Source organism: Hylobates moloch, unplaced genomic scaffold (genome assembly GCF_009828535.3).
Source record: "Hylobates moloch isolate HMO894 unplaced genomic scaffold, HMol_V3 SCAFFOLD_29, whole genome shotgun sequence".
In the NCBI taxonomy this organism is placed as follows: Eukaryota; Metazoa; Chordata; class Mammalia; order Primates; family Hylobatidae; genus Hylobates; species Hylobates moloch.
In genome coordinates, this window is record NW_026652304.1 from 2,162,970 (window position 1) to 2,190,032 (window position 27,063).

Consider the following 27,063-nt stretch of genomic DNA (forward strand, 5'->3'; position numbering starts at 1 on the left):
AATAACCACAGGCTTTTCATTTTCAAAAGCTTTGTAAATGTACCCAATTAAACCCTTTTCTGGTGAACACATATTTTTACCATCATCAGTTTTAACACATCTTATCAGATTCTACTTCAGATTGTACTGAATTCATGTTTTGTTTCTCTTAAAATATTCTCACCTGTATTCTCTCCACACAGGCTTTTTTGATTACTTCGGTCTTGGCACTGATATTTCACATGACAACTGCTCAGTATTGTTAACATTTTTGAACTTGTCAAGAGCCAAGGAAAATCATTTGCCTTGTTTTTAAGGCAAAAATGTGTTCATGTTGCTCCCAACATCCTCAACTCTGAACAACCAGTCTCACTGAAAGGCAAGTTTATCTTCTCTAAGAGCACGTTTCTTTGGCTGCAGCAATTAAACATGATTTAATGAACTCAACATTGGTAAATGGCTCTCTTTGACTGGCTGATAAATTAACCACTCAGAAACTGACTTTGGTTGCAGCCTCATTTTATCTTTTATTTTTGTGAGACAATTCTGCCGTGGTCAGATATTCCATTTTAAATTTTCTAATTTTTCTAACTGTTACTTTTCTGAGAGTTAAGGATATTATAACAAGTGCTTAGTCTAGTTATGTCAATGTCTAAGTATTCTTTTAGCACATCTATAGTGTCATCTTTATAGTAAACATAATGCTTTGGCATTTAATTCTACAAAAATAATCTACTATCCACTGTCTTAAAAGCGTGACATCCAAAATCCATGTTTCTTGTATTAACATGATGAGTAAGCTCTGGTAATTTTAAAACTAAAGTAAATGTCACCATAGTACAATACATATGGTACTTTACCAAACACCATAGAGTTATAACTGTACCCCTATTATTTGTGATGTGTGGATGAGCAGGGCAAAATGATAAGAGCACCACATGTAGTCTCTTTTGCAACCCCTCAATCCTGCTGTTTGAGTGTGAAAGTAACCAGAGACAAAACATAAACAAATGTGGCTATGTTCCTATAAAACTATCTATAGACCCCAAAATTTGAATTTTATGTTACTTATCTTCATATGTCACAAGATATTATTATTCTTTTTTTAAAAAACCAACCAAAAATTTAAAACTGACTCTTAGTTTATGAGCCATATAAAAACAGGTAACTATGGGCCATAGTTTGCCAACCCCTGGTCTAGGTCAAAGTTTAGGATATGGGTACATTTTTCACTTGGAATCAACTTAAGCTAAATTATTTAGTAAATGATTGCATAGGTAGTATTCAGATACACCAAAAGTCATACAGATGATAGAGGAATGACTAACATTTGGAGAACACCGTACAGGGAAACACAATGGAATTACCCAGCAGTGCTAAGTGAGCCCTTGAGGTTTATGGTCATGATTTTAAAATGAAACCAGTCAGCTCGATTGTATGATTTTTCTCCTATATATTTCCATTGTTTGAGAAAATGGAACATAGTTACCTTCAACCAAGGTCAGGGTTATGCCAGGAAAGTAAGATAGAGAGAGGAACAGGTAATTGATTGTATTTATAAGGGAGTCCATTATAATGATGGATCATAGAATTTAAGCTGGATAGTAAAGAAAATGAAGATAGGAAGAAAATAAAGGAATATAGGAGTTTGAAAAAATAGAATAGGATCAATGACTGAGAGGTCCTGATGAGGTCAGAGCATTGTTGCAATGGGGCTATTCCAGTTAAGTGAATTGAAAGGAGAGTCGGTGGCAGTCAGAGTAGGATGCTTAAAACTAGAGATAGTGCAGTTCCTGGCCTAGGCTGTAACCATGGGAACAGGTGGCTCAGCTGAAATATTGCAAAAAAAAATCATTGATTCTGAGGCATGTCATCAACTAACTGAATGGCCAAGATTTTGGATGGGTCGCATAGTTGGACATTGATGTCACCAAGGATGTTGACAGATGATGACAGCTAAGAGCAAACGTCTTCAATAGATGTAGTACTTAAAAATTAGAGGCTGGGCACGGTGGCTCATGCCTGTAATCCCAGCACTTTGGGAGGCCAAGGCAGGTGGATCACCTGAGGTCAGGAGTTCAAAACCAGTCTGGCCAAAATGGTGAAACCCCGTCTCTACTAAAAATACAAAAAAAAATAGCCAGGCATGGTGGCAGGCACCTGTATTCCCAGCTACTCGGGAGGCTGAGGCAGGAGAATCACTTAAGCCCAAGAGGCAGAGTTTGCAGCAAGCTAAGATTGTGCCACTGAACTCCAGCCTGGGTGACAAGAGCGAAACTCCACCTCAAAAAAAAAAAAAAAAAAAAAAAATTACAGCTGATCCATGGAGTTGGCAGCTCTTTCCTGCATAAAAACTAGCCCTCCTTTTTGGTAGCTGGAAATAACAGATTGCCCAGTGAAATTGTTGTGGTTTAAAACATTTTCCCCGCTTTAATCAAGTTGCCAAAGAGTAGATTAACCCTTAATTTAAAATGTATTATAAATGAGATCTGGTTTCATATATATGAAAACGAAAACCAAAAATACATAAAGTATACGAGAGATCTTTTTTTCTTTTTTTTGCTCAAGAACTACAATGCCCTTTTTAAAAAATACTGAAAGCTGGCGAGGTGTGGTTGCTCACACCAGTAATCCCAGTGCTTTAAGAGGCTGAGGTGGGAGGGTGGCTTCAGCCCAGTAGTTCAAGGTTACAGTGAGCCAAGATCATGCCACTGCACTCCAGCCTAGGCGACACATGGAGACTCTATCTCTAAAAATAAAAATTAAAAAACTGAAAGTCCTTAGATTTACCCCTGGACTTGAAGGCCCTCTAACAGTGGTTAAGTAGACACACCCTGGAGTAAGGGTGTCTGGGTTCAAATTCTGTCTTTGCCGTTTCTGAATTCCCTGATCTTGGATAAGCTTCTCAACCTCCTAGGGCCTATCCCTCATCTGTAACATAGAAGAAATAGCAGTGCATAATCCATGTGGCTGCTTTGAAGATTAAGTTATGTAATGTATGTAAAATGCTTAGTCTGCAGAACCTAGGACAAAGTACAAAATAAGTATGAGCTATTAGCATTACTCTTCTAAAACACAGAGTAGAGAATTCTCCCATAAGACACTACAAAGAAGAGCTAGCAAAGTGTTTACTCTTACTGTAAATTATTCTGAAATTTGGAAGATCATTGGCTTAATTTTTTTTTGACTACTCAGTATGTAAGAATACATTTTTGAAGAATTTTCTTTACTTTTGGAAAATAGGAATTTTAGAAGGGGGTTGGGGCAACAAAGAGGTGCCTTGCCTCCAGGAACTTAGAACTATCAATTGGCCTATGGGCCAGGCGTGATGGCTCACACCTGAAATCCCAGCACTTTGAGAGGCCAAAGTGGGAGGATCACTTGAGTCCAGGAGTTTGAGGCTGCAGTGAACTACGACAGGCCAGCACACTCCAGCCTTGGTGACAGAGTGAGACCCTGTCTCAAATAAATAAATAAATGAAATAAAATCAATCAATCAATTGGCCTCATATGGTTAAACCAAAGCAGAGATATGCCAAACATCTTATAAAGACATGCTATCTCCCCAGCCAAGACAGAAATTTAACTAAATACATTAATACGTATAAGAAAAGCATATGATAATCACAAGACAGATTATTTTACAATGGAAACCGGTTGGGGGGCAGGGGAGGCTGAGAAGACAGTGGACCTCAAATGCCAATGTCTTGTCCATTTAATAGCTCAGTTTCTCATCTAAATTAATAAAAATCAAGATTTCACCCTCAAAGCCTGCAAGCCTGTGGCTACAAAGCCCTCCCCAGGACTCCTCTTCCCTCAGGCTCCCTGTCCATTCACAGGATGTGCCCATGAGCTGTCAATAGAACAGGACATTAAGGTCGCCATTATGACCATTGTGATGGTTAATACTGTCAACTTGATGGGACTGAAGGATGCAAAGTATTGATCCCGATGTGTCTGTGAGGGTGTTGCCAAAGGAGATTAACATTTGAGTCAGTGGGCTGGGGAAGGCAGACCTACCCTTAACCTGGGTGGGCACCATCTAATCAGCTACCAGCAAATATAAAGCAGGCAGAAAAACGTGAAAAGGAGGCTAGACTGGCTTAGCCCCACAGCCTACATCTTTCTCCTGCGCTGGATGCTTCCTGCACTCAAACATCAGACTCCCAAATTCTTCAGCCTTGAGACTTAGACTGGCTTCCTTGCTCCTCAGCTTGCAGATGAGACCTTGTGATCGTGTGAGTTGATACTCCTTAATAAACTCCATATATACATATGTATATATCCTATTAGTTCTGTCCCTCTAGGGAACCCTGACGAATACAACCACCAAGGTGAGGTTAGTCAGGATTATTCTAAGGTAGCAATGGGAAAATGATATTGCTTCCACACATTGAAGTTCTAGAAAGACCAATGTTAAAGATTCCTCCAAAAAGATGATAATTTGCCTACCATTCCGTTAAAATCAACCTCAAAAGTAAACATGGTTTCTAAATGAAAGAAAAAAGACAGCTTCTTCTGGATCTTTAAAATGCCCTTATTATTTTGGAAAATCTTATGGCTTTGGGTGGTGGGGGGGTTACTGTGGGATTTTCCTGACCCCATTTTAGACATGTGTTACATTTCTTTTAAAACTGTGCCAACTTTCTTTCAAAAAGCAACAAATACTTCTTGTTTTTAAAAGCTGAGAGCAACGACTGTTTCTCATATGTACTTACTGCCCTGGATTCTCCGTGTTGATTCTAACTTCCTGCTGAGGTTTCACAAAAGCATTCCAAAACATATCAGTAAATTTTCTGATGCAGACCAGGCTAGATTTCTATTATCAGTTGAAGTTTAGCCAATCCTATACATTTATATATATATGTGTATACATATATATATAGTGATTCCAAGTTTAGCCAATCCTATACATTTATATATATATATATAGTGATTCTCATCTGCCCCTCTCAGAAACATCATCATCATAAATTAGTCTAATTTTTGGAAAGACATTTTATCTTCTGCTGATTTCACAGATTTAACCTCAATTAAAATACCCTATTTATAAACTTGCATTACTGGCCATAAATGTATTTGGTCTGTAAAATTTCCTCTTATAAAAGAGAGAAGGAAGCAAGACACAGGAAGCTGAGCAATCAGCTAATGTTTTTTAAAAAATGAACACCTCAGCCTTCCCAGAGACAGAAGTCCCTTGAGATAGCTCCTAAAAGTGTTATCACTACATACAAAACACTGATTTAAGACCATCGACTGCTTCTATTTCATCTGATATATCAGCCTGCTGAATACAGACCACTGATCAGTCTTATTTTGTTCTGCAATGCTGCTTGACCCCAACACAAACTCGACAGTCGTTCCAAATAGCCAGAAAATGGCACTTTCAATTTTTCCATCCTACAAGATCTAAATAATTCTTGTCGTAAAATAGGCAAATGGTCTGAAGTGCCTGATGTCCAGGCATTCTTCTACACATCAGTCCCTCTCTAGTCTCTGTTTCCAATACAACTCATCCCAAATCTTCCTTCTTTCCCTCCCACCTGTCCCCAGTCCCAATCCCAAGCGTCGCTGAGTCTTTCTAATCTTCCTTTTCTACAGACTCATCTGACCTCTCCCCTCCTCCCCAGGCTGCTCCTCGCCAGGCCGAGCTAGGTCCCAATTCTTCCTCAGCCTCCGCTCCTCCACCCTATAATCCTTTTATCACCTCCCCTCCTCACACTGGTCCAGTTTACAGTTTCATTCCGTGAGTAGCCCTCCCCCACCTGCCCAGCAATTTCCTCTTAAAAAGGTGGCTGAAGCTAAAGGCATAGTCAAGGTTAATGCTCCTTTTTCTTTATCAGACCTCTCCCAAATCAGTGAGCATTTAGGCTCTTTCATCAAATATAAAAAACCCAGCCCAGTTCATGGCTCGTTCGGCAGCAATGCTTTACAACCCTAGACCCTAAAAGGTCAAAAAGCCGTCTTAGTCTCAATATACATTTTATTACCCAATCTGCTCCTGACATTAAATAAAACTCCAAAAATTAAATTCCGGCCCTCAAACCCCACAACAGGATTTAACTAACCTCGCCTTCAAGGTGTACAATAATAAAAAAAAAAAGTTGCAATTCCTTGCCTCCACTGTGAGACAAACCCCAGCCACATCTCCAGCACACAAGAACTTCCAAACACCTGAACCGCAGTGGCCAGGCGTTCCTCCAGAACCTCCTCCCCCAGGAGCTTGCTACAAGTGCCAGAAATCTAGCTACCAGGCCCAGGAATGCCCGCAGCCCGGGATTCCTCGTAAGCCGCGTTCCATCTGTGTAGGACCCCACTGAAAATCGGACTGTTCAACTCACCTGGCAGCCACTCCCAGAACCCCTAGGACTCTGGCCCAAGGCTCTCTGACTGACTCCTTCCTAGATCTTCTCGGCTTAGCAGCTGAAGACTGACACCGCCCAATCACCTCGGAAGCCTACAGGACCATCACAGATGCTCTAGGTAACTCTCACAGTGGAAGCTAAGTCCGTCCCCTTCTTAATCAATACGGAGGCTACCCACTCCATATTACCTTCTTTTCAAGGGCCTGTTTCCCTTGCCTCCATAACTGTTGTAGGTATTGACGGCCAGGCTTCTAAACCTCTTAAAACTCCCCAACTCTGGTGCCAACTTAGACAATACTCTTTTAAGCACTCCTTTTAATTATCCCCACCTGCCCAGTTCCTTATTAGGCTGAGACACTTTAACTAAATTATCTGTTTCCCTGACTATTCCTGGGCTACAGCCACACCTCATTGCCACCTTTTCCCCTGGTTCAAAGCCTCCTTCACATCCTCCTCTTGTATCCCCCCACCTTAACCCACAAGTATAAGATACCTCTACTCCCTCCTTGGCGACCCATCATCCACCCCTTACCATCTCATTAAAACCTAATCATGCTTACCCCACTCAACGCCAATATCCCATCCCGCAGCATGCTTTAAAAAGATTAAAGCCTGTTATCACTCGCCTGCTACAGCATGGCCTTTTAAAGCCTATAAACTCTCCTTAGAATTCCCCCATTTTACCTGTCCTAAAACCAGACAAGCCTTACAAGTTAATTCAGGATCTGCGCCTTATCAACCAAATTGTTTTGCCTATCCACCCTGTGGTGCCAAACCCATATACTCTCCTATCCTCAATACCTCCCTCTACAACCCATTATTCTGTTCTAGATCTCAAACATGCTTTCTTTACTATTCCTTTGCACCCGTCATCCCAGCCTCTCTTAGCTTTCACTTAGACTGACCCTGACACCCATCAAGTTCAGCAAATTACCTGGGCTGTACTGCCGCAAAGCTTCACAGACAGCCCCCATTACTTCAGTCAAGCCCAAATTTCTTCCTCATCTGTTACCTATCTCAGCCTAATTCTCATAAAAACACACGTGCTCTCCCTGCCAATTGTGTCTGACTGATCTCTCAAACCCCAGCACCTTCTACAAAACAACTCCTTTCCTTCCTAGGCATAGTTAGCATGGTCAGAATTCTTACACAAGAGCCAGGACCACACCCTGTAGCCTTTCTGTGCAAACCTTACTGTTTTGGCCTAGCCCTCATGTCTGCGTGCAGTGGCTGCCGCTGCTTTAATACTTTTAGAGGCCCTCAAAATCACAAACTATGCTCAACTCACTCTCTACAGTTCTCATAACTTCCAAAATCTATTTTCTTCCTCATACCTGACGCATATACTTTCTGTTTCCCGGCTCCTTCAGCTGTACTCACTCTTTGTTGAGTCTCCCACAATTACCGTTGTTCCTGGCCCAGACTTCAATCCGGCCTCCCCACATTATTCCGGATACCACACCTGACCCTCATGACTGCATCTCTCTGATCCACCTGACATTCGCCCCATTTCCCCACATTTCCTTCTTCCCTGTTTCTCACCCTGATCGCACTTGGTTTATTGATGGCAGTTCCACCAGGCCTAGTCGCCACTCACCAGCGAAGGCAGGCTATGCTATAGTATCTTCCACATCTATCATTGATACTGCTGCTCTGCCCCCTCCACTACCTCTCAGCAAGCCGAACTAGTTGCCTTAACTCAAGCCCTCACTCTCGCAAAAGGACTACGTGTCAGTATCTATACTGACTCTAAATATGCCTTTCATATTCTGCACCACCATGCGGTCATATGGGCTGAAAGAGGTTTTCTCACTACACAAAGGTCCTCCATCATTAATGCCTCTTTAATAAAAACTCTACTCAAGGCCGCTTTACTTCCAAAAGAAGCTGAAGTCATTCACTGCAAGAGGCGTCAGATCTCATTGCTCTAGGCAACGCTTATGCTGATAAGGTGGCTAGACTAGCAGCTAGCTCTCCAACTTCTGTCCCTCAGGGCCAGTTTTTCTCCTTCACATCAGTCACTCCCACCTACTCCCCTGCTGAAACTTCCACCTATCAATCTCTTCCCACACAAGGCAAATGGTTCTTAGACCAAGGAAAATATCTCCTTCCAGCCTCACAGGCCCATTCTATTCTGTCGTCATTTCATAACGTCTTCCATGTAGGTTACAAGCCGCTAGCCCGTCTCTTACAACCTCTCATTTCCTTTCCATCGTGGAAATCTATCCTCAAGGAGATCACTTCTCAGTGTTCCATCTGCTATTCTACTATCCCTCAGGGATTGTTCAGGCCTCCTCCCTTCCCTACACATCAAGCTCGGGGATTTGCCCCTGCCCAGGACTGGCAAATTAGCTTTACTCAACATGCCCCAAGTCAGAAAACTAAAATATCTCTTAGTCTGGGTAGACACTTTCACTGGATAGGTACAGGCCTTTCCTACAGGGTCTGAGAAGGCCACCGCAGTCATTTCTTCCCTTCTGTCAGACATAATTCCTCAGTTTAGCCTTCCCTCTTCTATACAGTCTGATAACAGACCAGCCTTTATTAGTCAAATCAGCCAAGCAGTTTTTCAGGCTCTTAGTATTCAGTGAAACATTTATATCCCTTACAATCTTCAGTCTTCAGGAAAAGTAGAACAGACTAATAGTCTTTTAAAAACACACCTCACCAAGCTCAGCCACCAACTTAAAAAAGACTGGACAATACTTTTACCACTTTTGCTTCTCAGAATTCAGCCCTGTCCTCAGAATGCTACAAGGTACAGCCCATTTAAGCTCCTGTATAGACGCTCCTTTTTATTAGGCCCTAGTCTCATTCCAGACACCAGACCAACTTAGACGGTGCCCCAAAAACTTGTCATCCCTACTATCTTCTGTCTAGTCATACTCCTATTCACCATTCTCAACTACTCATACATGCCCTGCTCTTGTTTACACTGCCGGTTTACACTGTTCCTCCAAGCCATCACAGCTGGTATCTCCTGGTGCTATCCCCAAACCGCCACTCTAGACTCTTGAAGTAAATAAATAATCTTTGCTGGCAGGACTATGCTGAATCTCCTTAGGCATTCTCTAATTAGATGTCCTGGGTCCTCCCAATTCTTGGACCTTTTATACCTGTTTTTCTCCTTCTCTTATTCCATTTAGTTTTTCAATTCATACAAAACAGTATCCAGGCCATCACCAATAATTCTAAATGACATGTTTCTTCTAACAACCCCACAATATCACCCCTTACCACAAAATCTTCCTTCAGCTTAATCTCTCCCACTCAAGGTTCCCACGCCGCCCCTAATCCTGCTCTAAGCAGCCCTGAGAAACATTGCCCATTATCTCTCCATACCACCCCCCAAAATTTTCGCTGTCCCAACACTTTACCACTATTTCATTTTATTTTTCTTATTAATATAAGAAGACAGGAATGTCAGGCCTCTGAGCCCAAGCTAAGCCATCATATCCCCTGTGACCTGCACGTACACATCTAGATGGCCGGTTCCTGCCTTAACTGATGACATTCCACCACAAAAGAAGTGAAAATGGCCTGTTCTTGCCTTAACTGATGACATTGTCTTGTGAAATTCCTTCTCCTGGCTCAAAAGCTCCCCTACTGAGCACCTTGTGACCCCCACTCCTGCCCGCCAGAGAATAACCCCCCTTTGACTGTAATTTTCCTTTACCTACCCAAATCTTATAAAATGGCCCCACCCCTATCTCTCTTCGCTGACTCTCTTCGGACTCAGCCCACCTGCACCCAGGTGAAATAAACAGCTTTATTGCTCACACAAAGCCTGTTTGGTGGTCTCTTCACACGGACTCGAGTGAAACTTACTAATACATTTAATTATATCTTCACGATTTGTCCTATAGAAACCATTTTAAACTCCCCATAAAAGCAGTAAACTTGCAAAAGTGTGTTGTTGTATAAGAGATACACCAACTGGCCGGGCACAGTGGCTCACGCCTGTAATCCCAGCACTTTGGGAGGCCGAGACCGGCAGATCACAAGATCAGGAGTTTGAGACCAGCCTGACCAACATGGTGAAACCTTGTTTCTACTAAAAATACCAAAATTAGCTGGGCGTGGTGGCGCACGCCTGTAATCCCAGCTACTCAGGAGGCTGAGGCAGGAGAATCTCTTGAACCTGGCAGGCAGAGGTTGCCGTGAGCGGAGATTGCGCCACTGCACTCAGCCTGGGCGACAGAGCGAGACTCCATCTTGGGGAAAAAAAAAAGAGCGAGATACCACCAACCTGCCCAATGTGGACGTGGGAGTCATCACCTTATGGATGGAAATCAAGATGGGACTTAGCTGATACTTCAATGAGTTAAACGGATTAGCAGAGAGAAAAAGTAGAGTTTTCCGTGAAGAAAAAAATGACATAAGCTAAGTAGGAAGAAGGAAGTAGAATTTTCTACAAAGATAAAGTGCCGACTTTTTTTTTTTTTGAGACGGAGTCTCGCTCTGTCGCCCAGGCTGGAGTGCAGTGGTGCGATCTCGGCTCACTGCAAGCTCCGCCTCCCGGGTTCACACCATTCTCCTGCCTCAGCCTCCCGAGTAGCTGGGACTACAGGCGCCTGCCACCACGCCCGGCTAATTTCTTTTGTATTTTTTAGTAGAGACGGGGTTTCACCGTGGTCTCGATCTCCTGACCGCATGATCCGCCCGCCTCGGCCTCCCAAAGTTCTGGGATTACAGGCGTGAGCCACCGCGCCCAGTGATAAAGTGCCAACTTTTGTGCACGATCAAATAGGATTGCTTGGTGCGTGGCAAAAAGCATAAGCAATTAGATCCTAAAATCACACACGGAGCTAAAAGTGAGTTTTCTGCGTATATATAAGGACATTAAGTAGCAAAATGAATGAAAAGCTAGCTAGATTTTGTGACCTATCTTCAAATGACATACTTATTTAGTAACAGAGCTGGGACTGGACGGACGCTTGCCCAAGTTATTGACTCTTTGAATCCATCTCAGTAATGGAAGTGGCTGATGAGTCTTCTCCAAGACCACAATTATTTGGATTTCAGTGGTTCAAATCACATTCCATTTGAGAAATGATGAGAAAAAATAAAAAATAAAAATGGAAAATTAATGCATACTTTCACAGATTAATGTAAAGTTGGACCTCATTTAGTTTTAAACAGTTTATCAGTAATGTTATCAAAGATGAGGCAGGAATTAGATTGATTTATACAAGTAGAATTTTGGATTTCAAGTTGAGAGCAAAACACAACTTTTCTGTCATCCATTTGGTTAGAAGAGTGAGCCAGTGTGTCCTGGTCAAATCATTTCCATTTGTTCACAAAAACCATTTCCCTCCAAAATCTTACCCACTGGCTTCCAGCTGCTTGGTGGCCTGAAACATCCTTTTCAATTGTAAAAATCCTCTTAATAATGTTAAGGATGACTCAATCCTTGTACACATGTGAAATCTACTGTTTCTTTTAAAGATCTTTTGACGGCATGGAGCTGCACAAGAAAGGCTTAGCATTAAGTGAGATTTGAGATGGGAAGAAAAAAGTACACTATAATGCATCTCCTCTTTGATTCAAAAAATTAAATAAATGGGATGGGCGTGGTGGCTCACGCCTGTAATCCCAACACTTTGGGAGGCCGAGGCAGGTAGATCACGAGGTCAGAAGTTCAAGACAAGCCTGACCAACATGGTGAAACCCCATCTCTACTAAAAATACAAAAATTAGCCAGGTGTGGTGGCGCTTGCCTGTAGCCCCAGCTACTCAGGGGGCTGAGGCAGAATAATCGCTTGAACCCAGGAGGCGGAGGTTGCAGTGAGCTGAGATCGTGCCACTGCACTCCAGCCTCGGTGACAAAGCAAGACTCCGTCAAATAAATAAATAAATAAATAAATAAATAAATAAATAAATAAATAAATAAAATCAGTCATGCCTTTCATCAACTTTGTGAAAAGGAAAGAGAATTGGGGGAACAGGAAAAAACGAGCACATGTTCATAACTGTTTGTGCCGTGGACTCCTCCAAATAAAATGTGTAAATGCGTTAAATAAACAATGCAAAGGGAAAAATTACATAGAAATAGTTAACAAAACATTAAAAACAAACATCTGTGGCCAGGCGTGGTAGCTCACACCTGTAATCCAGCACTTTGGTAGGCCGAGGCAGGTGGATCCACCTGAGGCCAGGAGCTTGAGACCAGCCTGGCCAACATGATAAAACCCTGTCTCAACTAAAAATACAAAATTAGCTGGGCGTGGTGGCCAGCACCTGTAATCCCAGCTACTGGAGAGGCTCAGGCAGGAGAATTGCTTGAACCAGGATGCAGAAGTTGCAGTGAGCCAAGATCATGCCACTGCACTCGAGCCGGAGCAACAGAACAAGATTTTGTCTCAAAATAATTAAATAAATAAAGAAGTAGAGGAAAAAGCAGTTTCCCTCCCCATGATAAGCAGTTACTTGATATTGACAACTTGGGGCTATGAATCTAATGCAAACACTATTCTAGGTGGACTAGAGTAACTGGGTGGCTCTTAATAATTAGCAGTATCTGAAGACTTTTAGTTGTCCAAAGATGTTCATTTCAGTTTTTTTCTAGTAGCAAAATTTTTTAACAATCTATATAGCAAAATAAACTATGATCTAGTCATATGATGAATGTAGCCATTTAAAAATCACATTTTTGGCCTGGGCACAGTGGCTCATGCCTGTAATCCTAGCACTTTGGGAGGCCAAGGCAGGAGGATCGCTTGAGCCCAGGAGTTAGAGACAAGTCTGGGCAACATAGGAAGACGCCGTATTTGCCAAAAATACAAAAATTAGCCAGGTGTACTGGTAGGTGTCTGTAGTCCCAGCTACTTGGGAGGCTGAGGTGGGAGGATATCTTGAGCCTGGGAGGTGGAAGTTGCAAAGAGCCATGATCGTGCCACTGCACTCCAGCCTGGGCATCAGAGCCAGGACCTGTCTCAAAAAAAAAAAAAAAAAATACATTTTTGAAGAATTTTTAACAAACGGAAAATTGATTATAATATTGAAGGAACAAAGCAGTATTTAAAGAAGCATACACTTATCAAAAACTCTCAGGCCGGGTGCGGTGGCTCACGCCTGTAATTCCAGCACTTTGGGAGGCCGAGGTGGGTGGATCACCTGAGGTTAGGCATTCAAGAACAGCCTGACCAACATGGTGAAACCCCATCTCTACTAAAAATACAAAATTAGCTGGGCACAGGGGCGCACGCCTATAATCCCAGCTACTCAGGAGGCTGAGGCAGGAGAATCGCTTGAACCCAGGAGGTGGAGTTTGCAGGGTGCCAAGATTGCGCCACTGCACTCCAGCCTCGGCAACAAGAGCAATACTCCGTCTCAAAAAAAAAAAGAAAGAAAAATGAAAAAGAAAAAGAAAAAAGAAAACCCTCAATTATATAAAATATATATCCCTTTGTTCATTCAACAAGTACTATTGATCTCCTTATACGTCAGGCTTTCCAACAGATCCACTTTATCCTTCAGAGTTCAATTTAAATAGCATCAGCTCAGTTTTAAAGAAATATTTCAAGGCCGGGCATGATGGCTTATGCCTGTAATCGCAGCACTTTGGGAGGCCGAGGTGGGTGGATCACTTGAGTTCAGGGGTTCGAGACAAGCTTCACCAACATGGTGAAACCCCGTCTCTACTAAAAATACAAAAAAAAAAAAAAATTAGCCAAGTGTGGTGGCGCACGCCTGTAATCCCAGGTACTCGGGGGGCTGAGGCAGGAGAATCGCTTGAACCCGGGAGTCGGAGGTTGCAGTAAGCCGAAATCACACCATTGCACTCCAGCCTGGGTGACAAAGCGAGACTCCCTCTCAAAAAACAAAGCAAAACAAAACAAGAAATATTTCAAACACTGGAATGCATTACCTATCAATCAGTCATTCATTGAGCAACTACTGTGTTCAATTGTGTGTAGGACAAATGCACAGAAGATACAGGTGGTGGCTGCCCTAAGAAATGTAAGATTAGTGGGAATCGACAAGTTAGAAGTGTCTTCTGTATGAACTGATGTTCCCTTTTATTTTCTAAAAGGTTTAAAAATGGGATGAAGTGCCGGGCGCGGTGGCTCACGCTTGTAATCCCAGCACTTTGGGAGGCCGAGGCGGGCAGATCACGAGGTCAGGAGATCGAGACCACGGTGAAACCCCGTCTCTACTAAAAATACAAAAAAATTAGCCGGGCGTGGTGGCGGGCGCCTGTAGTCCCAGCTACTCTGAGAGGCTGAGGCAGGAGAATGGCGTGAACCCGGGAGGCGGAGCTTGCAGTGAGCCGAGATTGCGCCACTGCACTCCAGCCTGGGCGACAGAGCGAGACTCCGTCTCAAAAAAAAAAAAAAAAAAAAATGGGATGAAGTAATAGTAAATAAAGTGAAAACGAAAAATGTGCCACACCAAAGAAAAGCAAAATGGAAAAAAATCAGGTTTTACAGAATATTCAGGTGGCCACTAGGGGGTGCCAGAATGTTAATACCTTTCAGCAAGTTTCCAGTTTCCCTCGGGTAATTTGAGTTTGGTATTCAATGTAGTTTAAATTGGCCGGAATTAACGTGTTTTTTTTTTCCAGCAAAATGGTAAGAATGTGACTCAGGTCACATAGTTCATAGTAGACTGGTGCTATGATTTGAATCTATCCCCTCCAAAATTCATGTGCTGAAACTGGTGGCCAATAGGGTGATATTAATAGGCGGGGCCTTTAAGAGGTGATTAGGTCAGGAGGGATCCTCCTTCACAGATGGGTTTCAGAGGCGTCACGCGGCATTCAGCTCCCGTGCCCGTCTGCCTTCTCCACGTGAGGACATAGTGTTCCTCCCCTCCTCTAGAAGATGCAGCAACAAGGCACCATCTTGGAAGCTGAGACCAGGACCTCACCAGTCAACAAACCTGCTGGCACCTTGATCTTGGACTCCCAGCCTCCAGAACTATGAGAAATAAATTTCTGTCGTTTTTAGACTACCCAGCCTCAGGTATTTTGTTATAGTGTCACCAATGGACTAAGACAATCAAGAATTATAAATCAAGTATTTATGAGTCTCAGGCCATTATTTAGTACCAGGGTCATATTGCTATCCAAAAAAAAAAAAAAAAAAATCTCCTGGCGGGGCACAGTGGCTCACGCCTGTAATCCCAGCACTTTGGGAGGCCGAGGCGGGTAGATTACCTGAGGTCAGGAGTTCGAGACCAGCCTGGCCAACATGGTGAAACCCCGTCGCTACTAAAATACAAAAATTAGCCGGGCATGGTGGCAGGCGCCTGTAATCCCAGCTACTCGGGAGGCTGAGGCAGGAGAATCGCTTGAACCTGGGAGGCAGAGGTTGCAATGAACCAAGATTGTGCCATTGCACTCCAGCCTGGGGGACGAGTGAAACTGCGTCTCAAAACAAAACAAAAAAACCTCCTATCCGTCTAACAGGAATTAATTAGTAAACTAAACAAACAAAAACCCCACAAAACGTAAAATGACAACAAGAACAAAACCAACCAAACAAACAAAAGTTAAAAGTTGGAAAAATACTTAAGAATTAAAAAAAAATAAAATAAAAGTCTGGGTATAGGCTCATGCCTGTAATCCCAGCACTTTGGGAGGTTGAGGCAGTAGTCTCGTTTGAGCCCAGTAGTTTGAGACCAGCCTGGGCAACATAGTGAGACTTCATCTCTACAAAAAAATATTTAAATTAGCCAGGCATGGTGGTGCATGCCTGTAGTCTCAGCTACTTGGAAGGCTGAGGTAGGAAGATCACTTGAGCCTAGGAGGTCGAGGCTGCTGTGAGTGCCTGAGCGACAGAGCGAGACCTTGTCTCAAAAAAAAAAAAATGTTTTAATGGTATGATCCTGCTTTTTTATCTTAGAAATGTAAAAAAAGGTATGTCTATACATAAAGAAGAACTTAGCAATATATACATCAAATCTTAACGGGGTATTTGGAGATGGTGTTACTACACTGTTATTGTTTTTCTGAGGTTTTTTTTTTTTTCTCTGCTGTATTCATTTGCTGCAATTTCAAGATACCACTTAATGCTTACCATGAGTGTCAGACATGGCATGAGCACTTTATCTAGGTAATGACATGAATGCATAGAAGTGTTCAAAGTCTTCTCCACTCCCAATCTAGCAAAAAAAAGGAGGGTAGAGACAAAAAGAGGAAAAAAGACATTTTGTTGATGTTCTGGAATAAAGCTTAGTGGGAGTGTGGGCAGAGAGGACTGTGTTAGAAAAATGATTGGGGCCGGGCGCGGTGGCTCACGCTTGTAATCTCAGCACTTTGGGAGGCCGAGGCGGGCAGATCACGAGGTCAGGAGATCGAGACCACGGTGAAACCCCGTCTCTACTAAAAGTACAAAAAAATTAGCCGGGCGTGGTGGCGGGCGCCTGTAGTCCCAGCTACTCGGAGAGGCTGAGGCAGGAGAATGGCGTGAACCCGGGAGGCGGAGCTTGCAGCGAGCCGAGATCGCGCCACTGCACTCCAGCCTGGGTGAGAGAGTGAGACTCTGTCTCAAAAAAAAAAAAAAAGAAAACTGATTGAGAGAGGAAATTTTAATAACAACTTTGAACTATGTTTTCAATCCACTCTGGGGTTTTCTTAAAATGCAAATAAAGGTTTAAACTGTGTTGCTTTTTATGGCTGGTGCGTTTTCTTTTACAGAAACATGACCTTGAGAATAAGCAACTCGGATTTTGGCTTTATAAAGTTTCGAAAACATTACTGCATTTTATCAAACACAAACACTGCCTCAAATTAGTAAGAAAAGTTGGACCATGGCTGGGCGCGGTGGCTCACGGCTGTAATCCCAGCACTCTGGGAGGTCAAGGTGGGCAGATCACCTGAGATCAGGAGTTCTAGACCAGCCTGGCCAACATGGTGAAACCCTGTTTCTACTAAAAATACAAAAAAAAAAAAAAATTAGCTGGGCGTGGTGGCGTGCACCTGTAGTCCTAGCTATTTGGGGAGGCTGAAGCAGGAGAATCACTTGAACCTGGAGGCAGAGGTTGCAGTGAGCCAAGATTATGCCACTGCACTCCAGCCTGGGTGACAGAGCAAGACTCCTTCTCAAAAAAAGAAAGAAAAGCTGGATCATGACAACAAATCTTGTCCACTTGCTGTTAAATAAAAACACCATTCTCTGCATAATTATTTACCTGCCCTTCATCTACATTTTCATCCTAATATACCTACAATACTGGATCTACGTCTTGATAAAAATGTATTGCATGAAATTTATAAGCTACACTTACTTCATATGTAGGTGTGGTAGCAGTTGAGAAACAATTAAAGATGCTATTTTGGGAAGGCTACTCAGCTCTTCAGTGGAAAACCCATTCACACCCCATTGCAGAACCTCAGCAGAAAGATGAGCTCCTCTGCACCCATACTAAACTGTGCTCCTCTGCACCCATACTAAACATGTGTAGGCCACATTTGCTCAGGTGGAAACAAGAGTGTTGGAAGCAGGATGCGGGGAGTGTTGAGGGGGGTTGAGAGAATGTTGGCAGTCCCTCACTTTAGAGACCCTTAAGAGGATTTTAAGCAGCTCCAACACCAATGTTTTGCAATAAAAGTACTTATCCAAATTTAAAACGTTTGTGCTGCAAACCGATAACCATCAAGAAATTGATAACACACAAAATTGGAGAAAATATTTATAAATCATATGTCCAATAAGAGACCTGTATCCAGAAAATATATATATATGTTTTTTATATATATATAGAGAGAGAGAGTTGTTGTTGTTGAGATGGAGTCTCGCTCTTATCGCCCAGGCTGGAGTGCAGTGGCGTGATCTTGGCTCACTGCAGCCTCGGCCTCCCAGGTTCCAGTGATTCTCTTGCCTCAGCCTCCTGAGTAGCTGGGACTATAGGCATGCGCCACCATGCCCAGCTAATTTTTGTATTTTTTAGTAGAGAAGGGGTTTCTCCATATTGGTCAGGCTGGTCTCAAACTCCTGACCTCATGATCTGCCCACCTTGGCCTCCTAAAGTGCTGGGATTACAGACGTGAGCCACCACGCCTGGCCAGAATATATTATTATTATTATTATTTTTTTTTTTGAGACAGTCTCACTTTGTTACCAGGCTGACGTGCAGTGGCATGACCTCGGCTCACTGCGACCTCTACTGCCCTGGTTCAAGTGATTCTCCTGCCTCCACCTCCCGAGTAGCTAGGATTACAGGCATACGCCACCATGCCCAGCTAATTTATGTATTTTTAGTAGAGACAGAGTTTCAGCATGTTGGCCAGGATGGTCTCGATCTCTTGACCTTGTGATCTGCCCGCCTTGGCCTCCCAAAGTGCTGGGATTACAGGCATGAGCCACTGCGCCCAGCCCAGAATATATCTTTTAAATTTTATAACTCATAAGAAGATAATGTTTAAATGGGCAAAGGAATTGAAGACATCTTCCCAAAGAAGATACACAAACGGCCAATGAGCACATGAAAATATGCTCAACATTATTCATTAGGGAAATGCCATTCAAAAGCATGAGATTCCCACTTTGCACCCAACAGTTCAGCTATAATCAAAAACACGGATACTATTAATAACAGGCCAGGCACAGTGGCTCACGCCTGTAATCCCAGCACTTTGGGAGACTGAGGCGGGTGGATTACTTGAGGTCAGGAGTTCAAGACCAGCCTGGCCAACATGGTGAAACCCAGTCTCTACTAAAAAAAATACAAAAATTAACTGGTGCATGGTGGTGCGTGCCTGTAATCCCAGTTACTTGGGAAACTGAGGCAAGAGGATCACTTGAACCCAGGAGGCAAGGTTGCAGTGAGCCAAGATCATGCCACTGCATTCCAGCCTGGGTGACAGAGCAAGACTCTGTCTCAAAAAAAAAAAAAAAAAAAGAGTAACAAGTGCTGACAAAAATGTGGAGAAGTTGGAGCCGTTGTGCATTGTTGGAAGGAATGTGAAATGGTGCAAACACGTCAGGGAAAGTATTTGACAGACACACAAAACATTACAGTTACCATATGATGGAACACTTTCACCCCTACGTATATACCCAAAAGAAGTGAAAACATACACAAGTCTTGTACATGAATGTCATAGCAGCATTATTCATAATAGTCAAAAAGTGGAAACAACCCAAATGCCCATCACCTGACAAATGAATAAAACATGGTATGTCCATACAATGGAATAGTATTTGGGCCGGGGCAGTGGCTCACAACTGCAATCCCGGCACTTTGGGAGGCCAAGACTGGTGGCCAGGAGACCAGGGAGGTCTCCTGCACTCCCTGGTGCAGGGAGGTCTCCCAGCACTTTGGGAGGCCGGAGACCAGGCTGGGCAACATGGCAAAACCCCATCTCTTAAAAAAAAAAAAAAGTATTCAGCGATCAAAAAAGATGAACTACTTGTAGAGTCCTAATTAGAGAAGAGTTGGGACTGACTGACACATACAACTAATGAACCTTCAAAATAAGCTAGTCACAAAAGACCACCTATTTTGATTCTATTTATATGTAATGTCCAGAACATCTAAATTCATATAGACAGAAAGATTCGTGGTTGCCAAGTGCTAAGGAGGGGGCAATGGGGAATGACTATCAATAGGTACTAGTTTGTTTTAGCGGTAACAAAAGCAACCCTGTGAATATACTAAAATACTGTACCCTTTAAATGGATGAATTGTATTTATATTTCAGTAAAGCTGTTTTAAAAAATCAACTGGGCAAGGTGCGGTGGCTCACGCCTGTAATCCCAGCACTTTGGGAGGTCGAGGCGGGCAGACCACGAGGTCAGGAGATCGAGATCATCCTGGCCAACATGGTGAAACCCCGTCTCTACTAAAACTACAAAAATTAGCTGGGGTGGTGGCCCATGCCTGTAATCCCAGCTACTCGAGAGGCTGAGGCAGAAGAACCACTTGAACCTGGGAGGCGGAGATTGCAGTGAGCTGAGATTGCGCCACTGGACTCCAGCCTGGCAACAGAGTGAGCCTCCGTCTCAAAAAAAAAAAAAAAAATCAACTGGTGAGGCTGGGCACGGTGGCCTTGCCTATAATCCTAGCACTTTGGGAGGCTGAAGCCAATAGTTTGAGACCAGCTCTGGGCAACATAGTGAGACCTCATCGCTACAAAATAAAAAAAATTAGCTGGGCATGGTGGCACACACCCATATTTCCAGCTACTGAAGAGGCTGGGGTCAGAGGATCACCTAAGTCCAGGAGGTCAAGACTGCAGTGAGCTGTGATCATGCCACTGCACTCCAGCCAGGGAAATAGGGCGAGACCCTGTCTTAAAAACAGAACAACACTAAACTAACATTAAAACTTAAAAATCAACTGGTGAAAACATAGGTAGGCCCTTCCTCCTGCTAAGCATTAAAAAAAATTCCACCTTGACCTGACTTCCTCTTCCTCAGTGCCACCTTTCTCGCACTAGTTTGCTTCCTTGCTCTTTTTCATGGGGGAGTGGGGGTGCTGAACTACTTCCAGTGCTGGAGCTCACGCGGTGGCTATGAAGTCAACCTAAATATACAACTGTGTTTCTAAATTATGTCAAATGCCTACAAATAATTCTAATATGGAAGCATTTTACAAACTTACTCTTTAAAACAGGCACACATGTGGATAAAGAAACACAGTAGATTCAAAATGTACAGCTATTTATATAAACATTTTGCAAAAATCTTTTTTAATACTTAGCAAGAGCATAGACTAATAACCTTTTATAAATGATATTTAATAACTGCTTTTGGCAACATCTAGAATACATATTATGTTTCTTTTTATATAAATCTCATTTTTAATCTTCCTTTCTTGACTTTTCCCCACTGGAAAATAAAACCAATGAGATTTTCAGTACAATTCATTTTATTATTTTAGTGCAACAAAACATTTCCAGATTTATTTCCAATTTCAGTTTCAAAACAAACTGACCTGAAATTTTTAGTATTTAGTATCTGTGACAATGACCAATAAAATGTGTAAAAATATAAAAAATAAATTCATTCATTGTTGGTAGTACTCCAAATTCAATGCCTAAGAACCTTTTCTATCTAAAGCATTTTCCTAAAACTGCAAACTAAAAATCTGTTTATTTAAAACATTTATGTGGTAAAATAATCTCACTTGATTATGGATATCATAAATAGAATATAAAAGATATTACATTTCTTCAAATACCATTTGTTTCACTGTGTTCAATTTTGAGTTTCCTAACATCCATTCTACAGGTCAATCAAAATACAAAGGCGTGCAAATGAAACAAGCTATTGAAATGAAATAAAAAATTCAAGGAGAATAAAAATTAGAATTAACTTATGAGGTAACTTTTATGTAAGCAAACATCACAGTTGTAAGAAATGCCTCTCTTTACAAAGAGTCATTAAGATGCACATTTTCATAGAGCTATTATTTCATGAGCCCAAAATCAAGCAAAATAAAATCCCATGCTTCCTGGAATATTAAATACCATGCAGTGTACTACTTAAGAACAGGGTTAACTAACTAAAAGCAGAACTCACTTATTTTTTGCTTCCTAGCCAATAAAAATAAGTTCATTGGCCAGGTGCGGTGGCTCACGCTTGTAATCCCAGCACTTTGGGAGGCCGAGGCGGGCGGATCACGAGGTCAGGAGATCGAGACCACAGTGAAACCCCGTCTCTACTAAAAATATAAAAAAATTAGCCGGGCATGGTGGCAGGCGCCTGTAGTCCCAGCTACTCGGGAGGCTGAGGCAGGAGAATGGCGTGAACCCGGGAGGCAGAGCTTGCAGTGAGCCGAGATTGCACCACTGCACTCCAGCCTGGGCGACAGAGCGAGACTCCGTCTCAAAATAAAAAAAAAAAAAGTTCATTAAAAGCACTTGAAATTATGTATTTAACCTGAAAAAAAGTTGCTAAAACTCCAATATAAATGTAAATATCTTTAACTTGCTTAACCCAGCTATCCCCAAAACAGTGTAGTGGGGCAAAATGTTCAAAAGAAAAATCATCCAGTGTACATAGATGGGCACTGAGAAGTTAAGCTTCCCAGAGCACGTACAGAGCCGCCAGGCGACTCAATTCACGCGCTCCTTTTCTGGGGATGAAAAGGTGCTCATCAGATCTTTCTATGCAACTGGGAGCTCCTAAATCAAGTCAAAGGGGACCATCGTACTGAAATATTCCGTATTTTCCAGTGGTCCACCAGCTGGGCTCAGAGGCCAGGAGCTGTTCCCCTTGCCCAGGCTGCAGACCAACCTGAATTTCAGCTTTTAATGTTCTTATGGTACAGAGGGGTGCAGGATGGAAGCCATTCAGAGCGTGATGAAATGGAACAGAAAACTCCCATTTTCTGTCACCTGTCAACTTCCTGTAATTCAAATCACCCTTGAATAAAATTAAATGTGCCTTCTGTAGTTCAGCATATAAGTCGGGAGCAACCTGAGGCATTGCACAGTACTCATGAGGCAGAGTCCAAAATATATGATTGTGGTAAACCCATTTACCCATTTTAATATACTCTTCCCAGTCGGCCCCACACTTGGACATCCACTTATGATTGCTATGTTTTACCTGTTCAATTAACCAATTAAAATCATGTATAGTAGTATCAGAAACAAACCATGGAATTGTTTTTCCATAAAAATGAACCTCAGTAGCCAGTTCAGAGGACAACAAGAAGTTGGCTAATACTAAATCTGTAACAAGCTCAAATCCAGAATTATCGAGAACAATATACACTCTAGTAACAGAAGCTTTTTCTCTTGTTTTCTTGCAATTGCTAAGCAATGACCAAAGATGTTCCATATCATTCAATAAAATGAAAGGTTTTAGGTCTTCCAATGAATTTAGTACATCAGTATCCTGAGAACTACTTTCTCCACCTGAGAATGACAGATCACACTTATTTCCCCACAGTGAAATCTGAAAAAGAAAAAGTAAAAAATATTCACCCTTCTTCTGAATAGCCAACAAAACTCCATTATGTAGCAGGGTGGGGGGACATTGCTAAAAAACTATTAAACATCTACAAAACTCTTTAAATGCCCATCAAATCTATACTTTCTCTAACAATGCACAAACATTATTTCACATGATGCTGTATTAACAAGATAAAACTGAAATTTTTAATTCATCAGTATGTAATGGACTTAAAAAAACTGGTTTCAATCATTTTAGCACTCACATTGTTTATTCAGAATAAAAGTTTTTGCAGCTTGCAGATATTAGAACATAATCAGATGCGTGAACAGAGGCTCAAAGTTGCCCATATAATCCAGAGTCAAGAGAAAAAATAAAAGTTTATTTTTTCCTCCTTGCCCCTGCAGAACTGTCCAGTTTCTTTCGCTAACTGCATAACCTTAGGACATGACACCTCTCTGGGATTTGGTTCTCTCATTTGTAAAATTTAAAAAACTGAACAAGGTGAAATCTAAAGACGCTACTTTTTAAACAAGGTCATGTTAACTAAAGACCCATTGTAATCAATTATCTTATTCAGCTTTAAATTGAATTAATACTCAATTACATTTTGTAGAAAACAGTATGTAGGCCTATTTTTTTTTTAAGCCATAAAATTACACGTTTAGGGCTTCCAGCTCGACCTGGGTTCAAACTCAGCATCTTCAGTTTATGATCACCAACAAATTACTTAAGCTCTCTAAGGCTCAAGTCCTGCAACTGAAAAACGAGATACTACTACTGACCTCACAGAATTATTGTGAGAATTGATCTAATACATGTAAATAATGTACCAAATACCTGGCATATAGAAGTACTCAATAAACACTAGCCAAAACAGACTCTACTCTCATTTGTGATTTTTTTTGAATAAAGATGGGGTCTCACTATGTTGACCAGGCTAATTTCCATCTCCTGGCCTCAAGCAATCCTCCTGCCATGGCCTCCCAAAATGCTGAGATTATAAGCATGAGCCACCTTGTCAGGCCCTCATTTGTGATTTAAAATAAGGAGAATGCATGTTCCCACCAATAGGGTTTTCGTTTTGCTTTTTTTTTTTGAGATAGAGTCTCCGTCACCCAGGCTGGAGTGCGGTGGTGCGATCTTGGCTCACTGCAACCTCCGCCATCCAGGTTCAAGCAGTTCTCCTGCCTCAGCCTCCCAAGTAGCTGGGATTACAAGTGTATGCCACCATACTCAGCTAATTTTTATATTTCTAGTAGATATGGGGTTTTGCCATGTTGGACAGGCTGGTCTCGAACTCCTGACCTCAAGTGATGTGATCGCCTTAGCCTCCCAAAGTGCTGGGATTACAGGGAAATAGTATTATTTATTTTTATTTTTATTTATTTTTTGAGACAGAGTCTCGCTCTGTCACCCAGGCTGGAGGGCAGTGGCATGATCTCGGCTCACTGCAACCTCCGTCTCCCGGGTTCAAGCATTCTCCTGCCTCAGCCTCTCAAGTAGCTGGGATTACAGGCACCCACCACCACGCCCAGCTAATTTTTTGTATTTTTAGTAGAGACGGGGTTTTACCATGTTAGCCAGGCTGGTCTCAAACTCCTGGCCTCAGGTGATCTGCCCACCTCAGCCTCCCAAAGTGCTGGGATTACAGGTGTGAGCCACCATGCCCAGCCGAACAGTATTATTTTAAAAAGAGATAAATGAATAAATGTTTTTAAAAAAATAAGGCTTAAATAATAACTAAAGTGTCCAAGGTCACCTTTTTCTAGGTTTCCTGAAGAAATCCATACAATGGTGTCCACGCTGGCCTTCAGCGACTGAGAGCAGGTTCTGTGCTAGCCTCCTGCACTTTCCCTTCACACCATCTTCCAGTTTGTAATGACATAGTTCTTTGTGCAATTACTTGATTGTCTATATTCCCTCAAGATTACAAGTTTTGATAGGGAGGATCAGCCTGTTTTTGTTTTACCACTACATGCCCAGCACCTAGAATGGCATTTGACATAGTGGCCCCAGAAATGTGCATGTGGACAGTGGGAGAGTGCTATGACTTTTGAAAGAGATCAACATTCTCTGCAAACTAGAATGTTTTCAAGCTTCCCTTGAGATGTTAACCTGTTGCTCACTGCGGACACCAAGCAGAGGCAACTCTGGCCCCCTTCACTTGGGAGCACAGTGACAGTGTGAAGTTGTTAGCTAAATCAGATGACAGAAAATAGATGCATGCTCATTCTTCTTCACAGTTTATTATACTTACGGGACAAAGAACACATTCAAAGTAGATGATTCCCTGAAAGAATGGGCTAGCTAGGAGTCAAGAACTAGCACACCAGTCTTTTTTTTTTTTTTAATTCCAAGGCTAAGCATAAGGCAGAGTTAAGAGGAAAAAACAAAAAAACAAGGTTTATTAGTTAACAATATCCTGGGCCAGGCAAGGTGGCTCATGCCTATAACCCCAGCACTTTGGGAGGCCAAGGCGGGCGGATCACCTGAGGTCAGGAGTTCAAGACCAGCCTGGCCAACATGGCGAAACCCGGTCTCTACTAAAAATACAAAAATTAGCCAGGTATGGTGGTATACGCCTGTAATCCCAGCTACTCAGGAGGCTGAGGCAGGAGAATTGCTTAAACCGGGGAGACGGAGGTTGCAGTGAGCTGAGATCGCACCACTGCACTCCAACCTGGGTGACAGAGCAAGACTGTCTCAAAAAAAAACAATGTCCTGACAATTTTTGTTTTGAACTCAAAATATGCCTTTATTTGTGACTTTGCTTGCCCTCGAAGTCTCACCAGGGCTTTGTCACCACATATAATCTGTCAGCAAGTTCTGTAGCTTCTATGTTCAAAGAACACCCAGGCTCTGGTGATGTCACTAACTCTTACGCTACCAACTTGGCCCCAACCTCCCTCCCCAAGTTATTTTCAGACCAGCTCTCCCCATTTCCACCTTCGGCCCCTGCAGTCTATTCTCAGAAACATTCCTTGAAATAGTCAAATAGCATTACCTCTCTGTTCAAAACCCTCTGATGGCTTCTGTTTCACTTTTAGTAAAAATTTATTTAATACAAGCTGTTCTGTGTCCCTTCCACCCCGCTACCTCTCAGTAACTACAGGGTTTCCTTGCAATGTTTCTCATCTCTCCATGTACTCCACAGACATGCACCTGACTTCCTCCTTCCCTGCCTTCAGGTCTGTGGCCTCAGCCTCCATGGACCCTTCCCTGGCAGCCCTGATCCCTTCCCCAACATTCCCAACGCCCTTTTCCTGCTTTATTTTTCTTCATGGCACTTTCTAACATTTCTTTTTGAAAGTCTTCCTCACTTTTTCTGGAAAATGTAAGGGCTGGGGATACTGCTATGTACCACGTTTCCTATCTGATTCTAATATCGTGTTGTAAATTTCAGGATGTTTGCATGAATTAAAAACTAAACTGAATACAAGATAAACAAAGAAATGTAATGAAACTGTATTAATGGTCCAACTGAACACCCGAGTATTATCACCTACTGTTGCTAACAGCAGGCTGTATCCCAGGCTCTGTGCTCAGCACTTCATATGCAAGAATCTAGTTGAATTCTCACATCAAATTACACAGTATACATTATCCTCATTGAACAGAGGAGGAAACTGAGGCCCAGAGAAATTAAGTGACAGGCCTCAGGTCCAAACACAAATTAGCCACAGAGCCAACACACACCCAAGTCAGCTGGGAGACCAAATTACTATTAAGTATTCTTTCAAGCATGACAAAAGCTAAGCAAATTACTATGAAGTATTCTCTCAAGTATGACAGAAGCTAGTAAGTCAGATAACTTCTTTGCCACTAAAATTATAGCCAGTGAGAGCAGAAAAAGATTTCAAACCCAT

At 42.3% G+C, this 27,063-nt stretch overlaps 1 protein-coding gene across 2 annotated transcripts in view; it reads right to left on the reverse strand.

The window, feature by feature from the left end:
* The window catches only part of LOC116463231 (damage-control phosphatase ARMT1), a 168,300-nt gene that overhangs the window by 129,850 nt on the left and 11,387 nt on the right, over positions 1–27,063 (reverse strand). Inside the window, exon 5 of one of the 2 annotated variants that reach the window (XM_032146243.2) lies at positions 21,144–23,197. The exons of the other annotated variant lie outside the window; for it this stretch is intronic. Within the exon in view, the coding sequence (XP_032002134.1) occupies positions 22,430–23,197 (768 nt within the window). The 3' untranslated portion in view covers positions 21,144–22,429. Of the gene's footprint in view, positions 1–21,143; positions 23,198–27,063 lie in introns of those variants that run through there. 2 annotated transcript variants of the gene reach the window in all.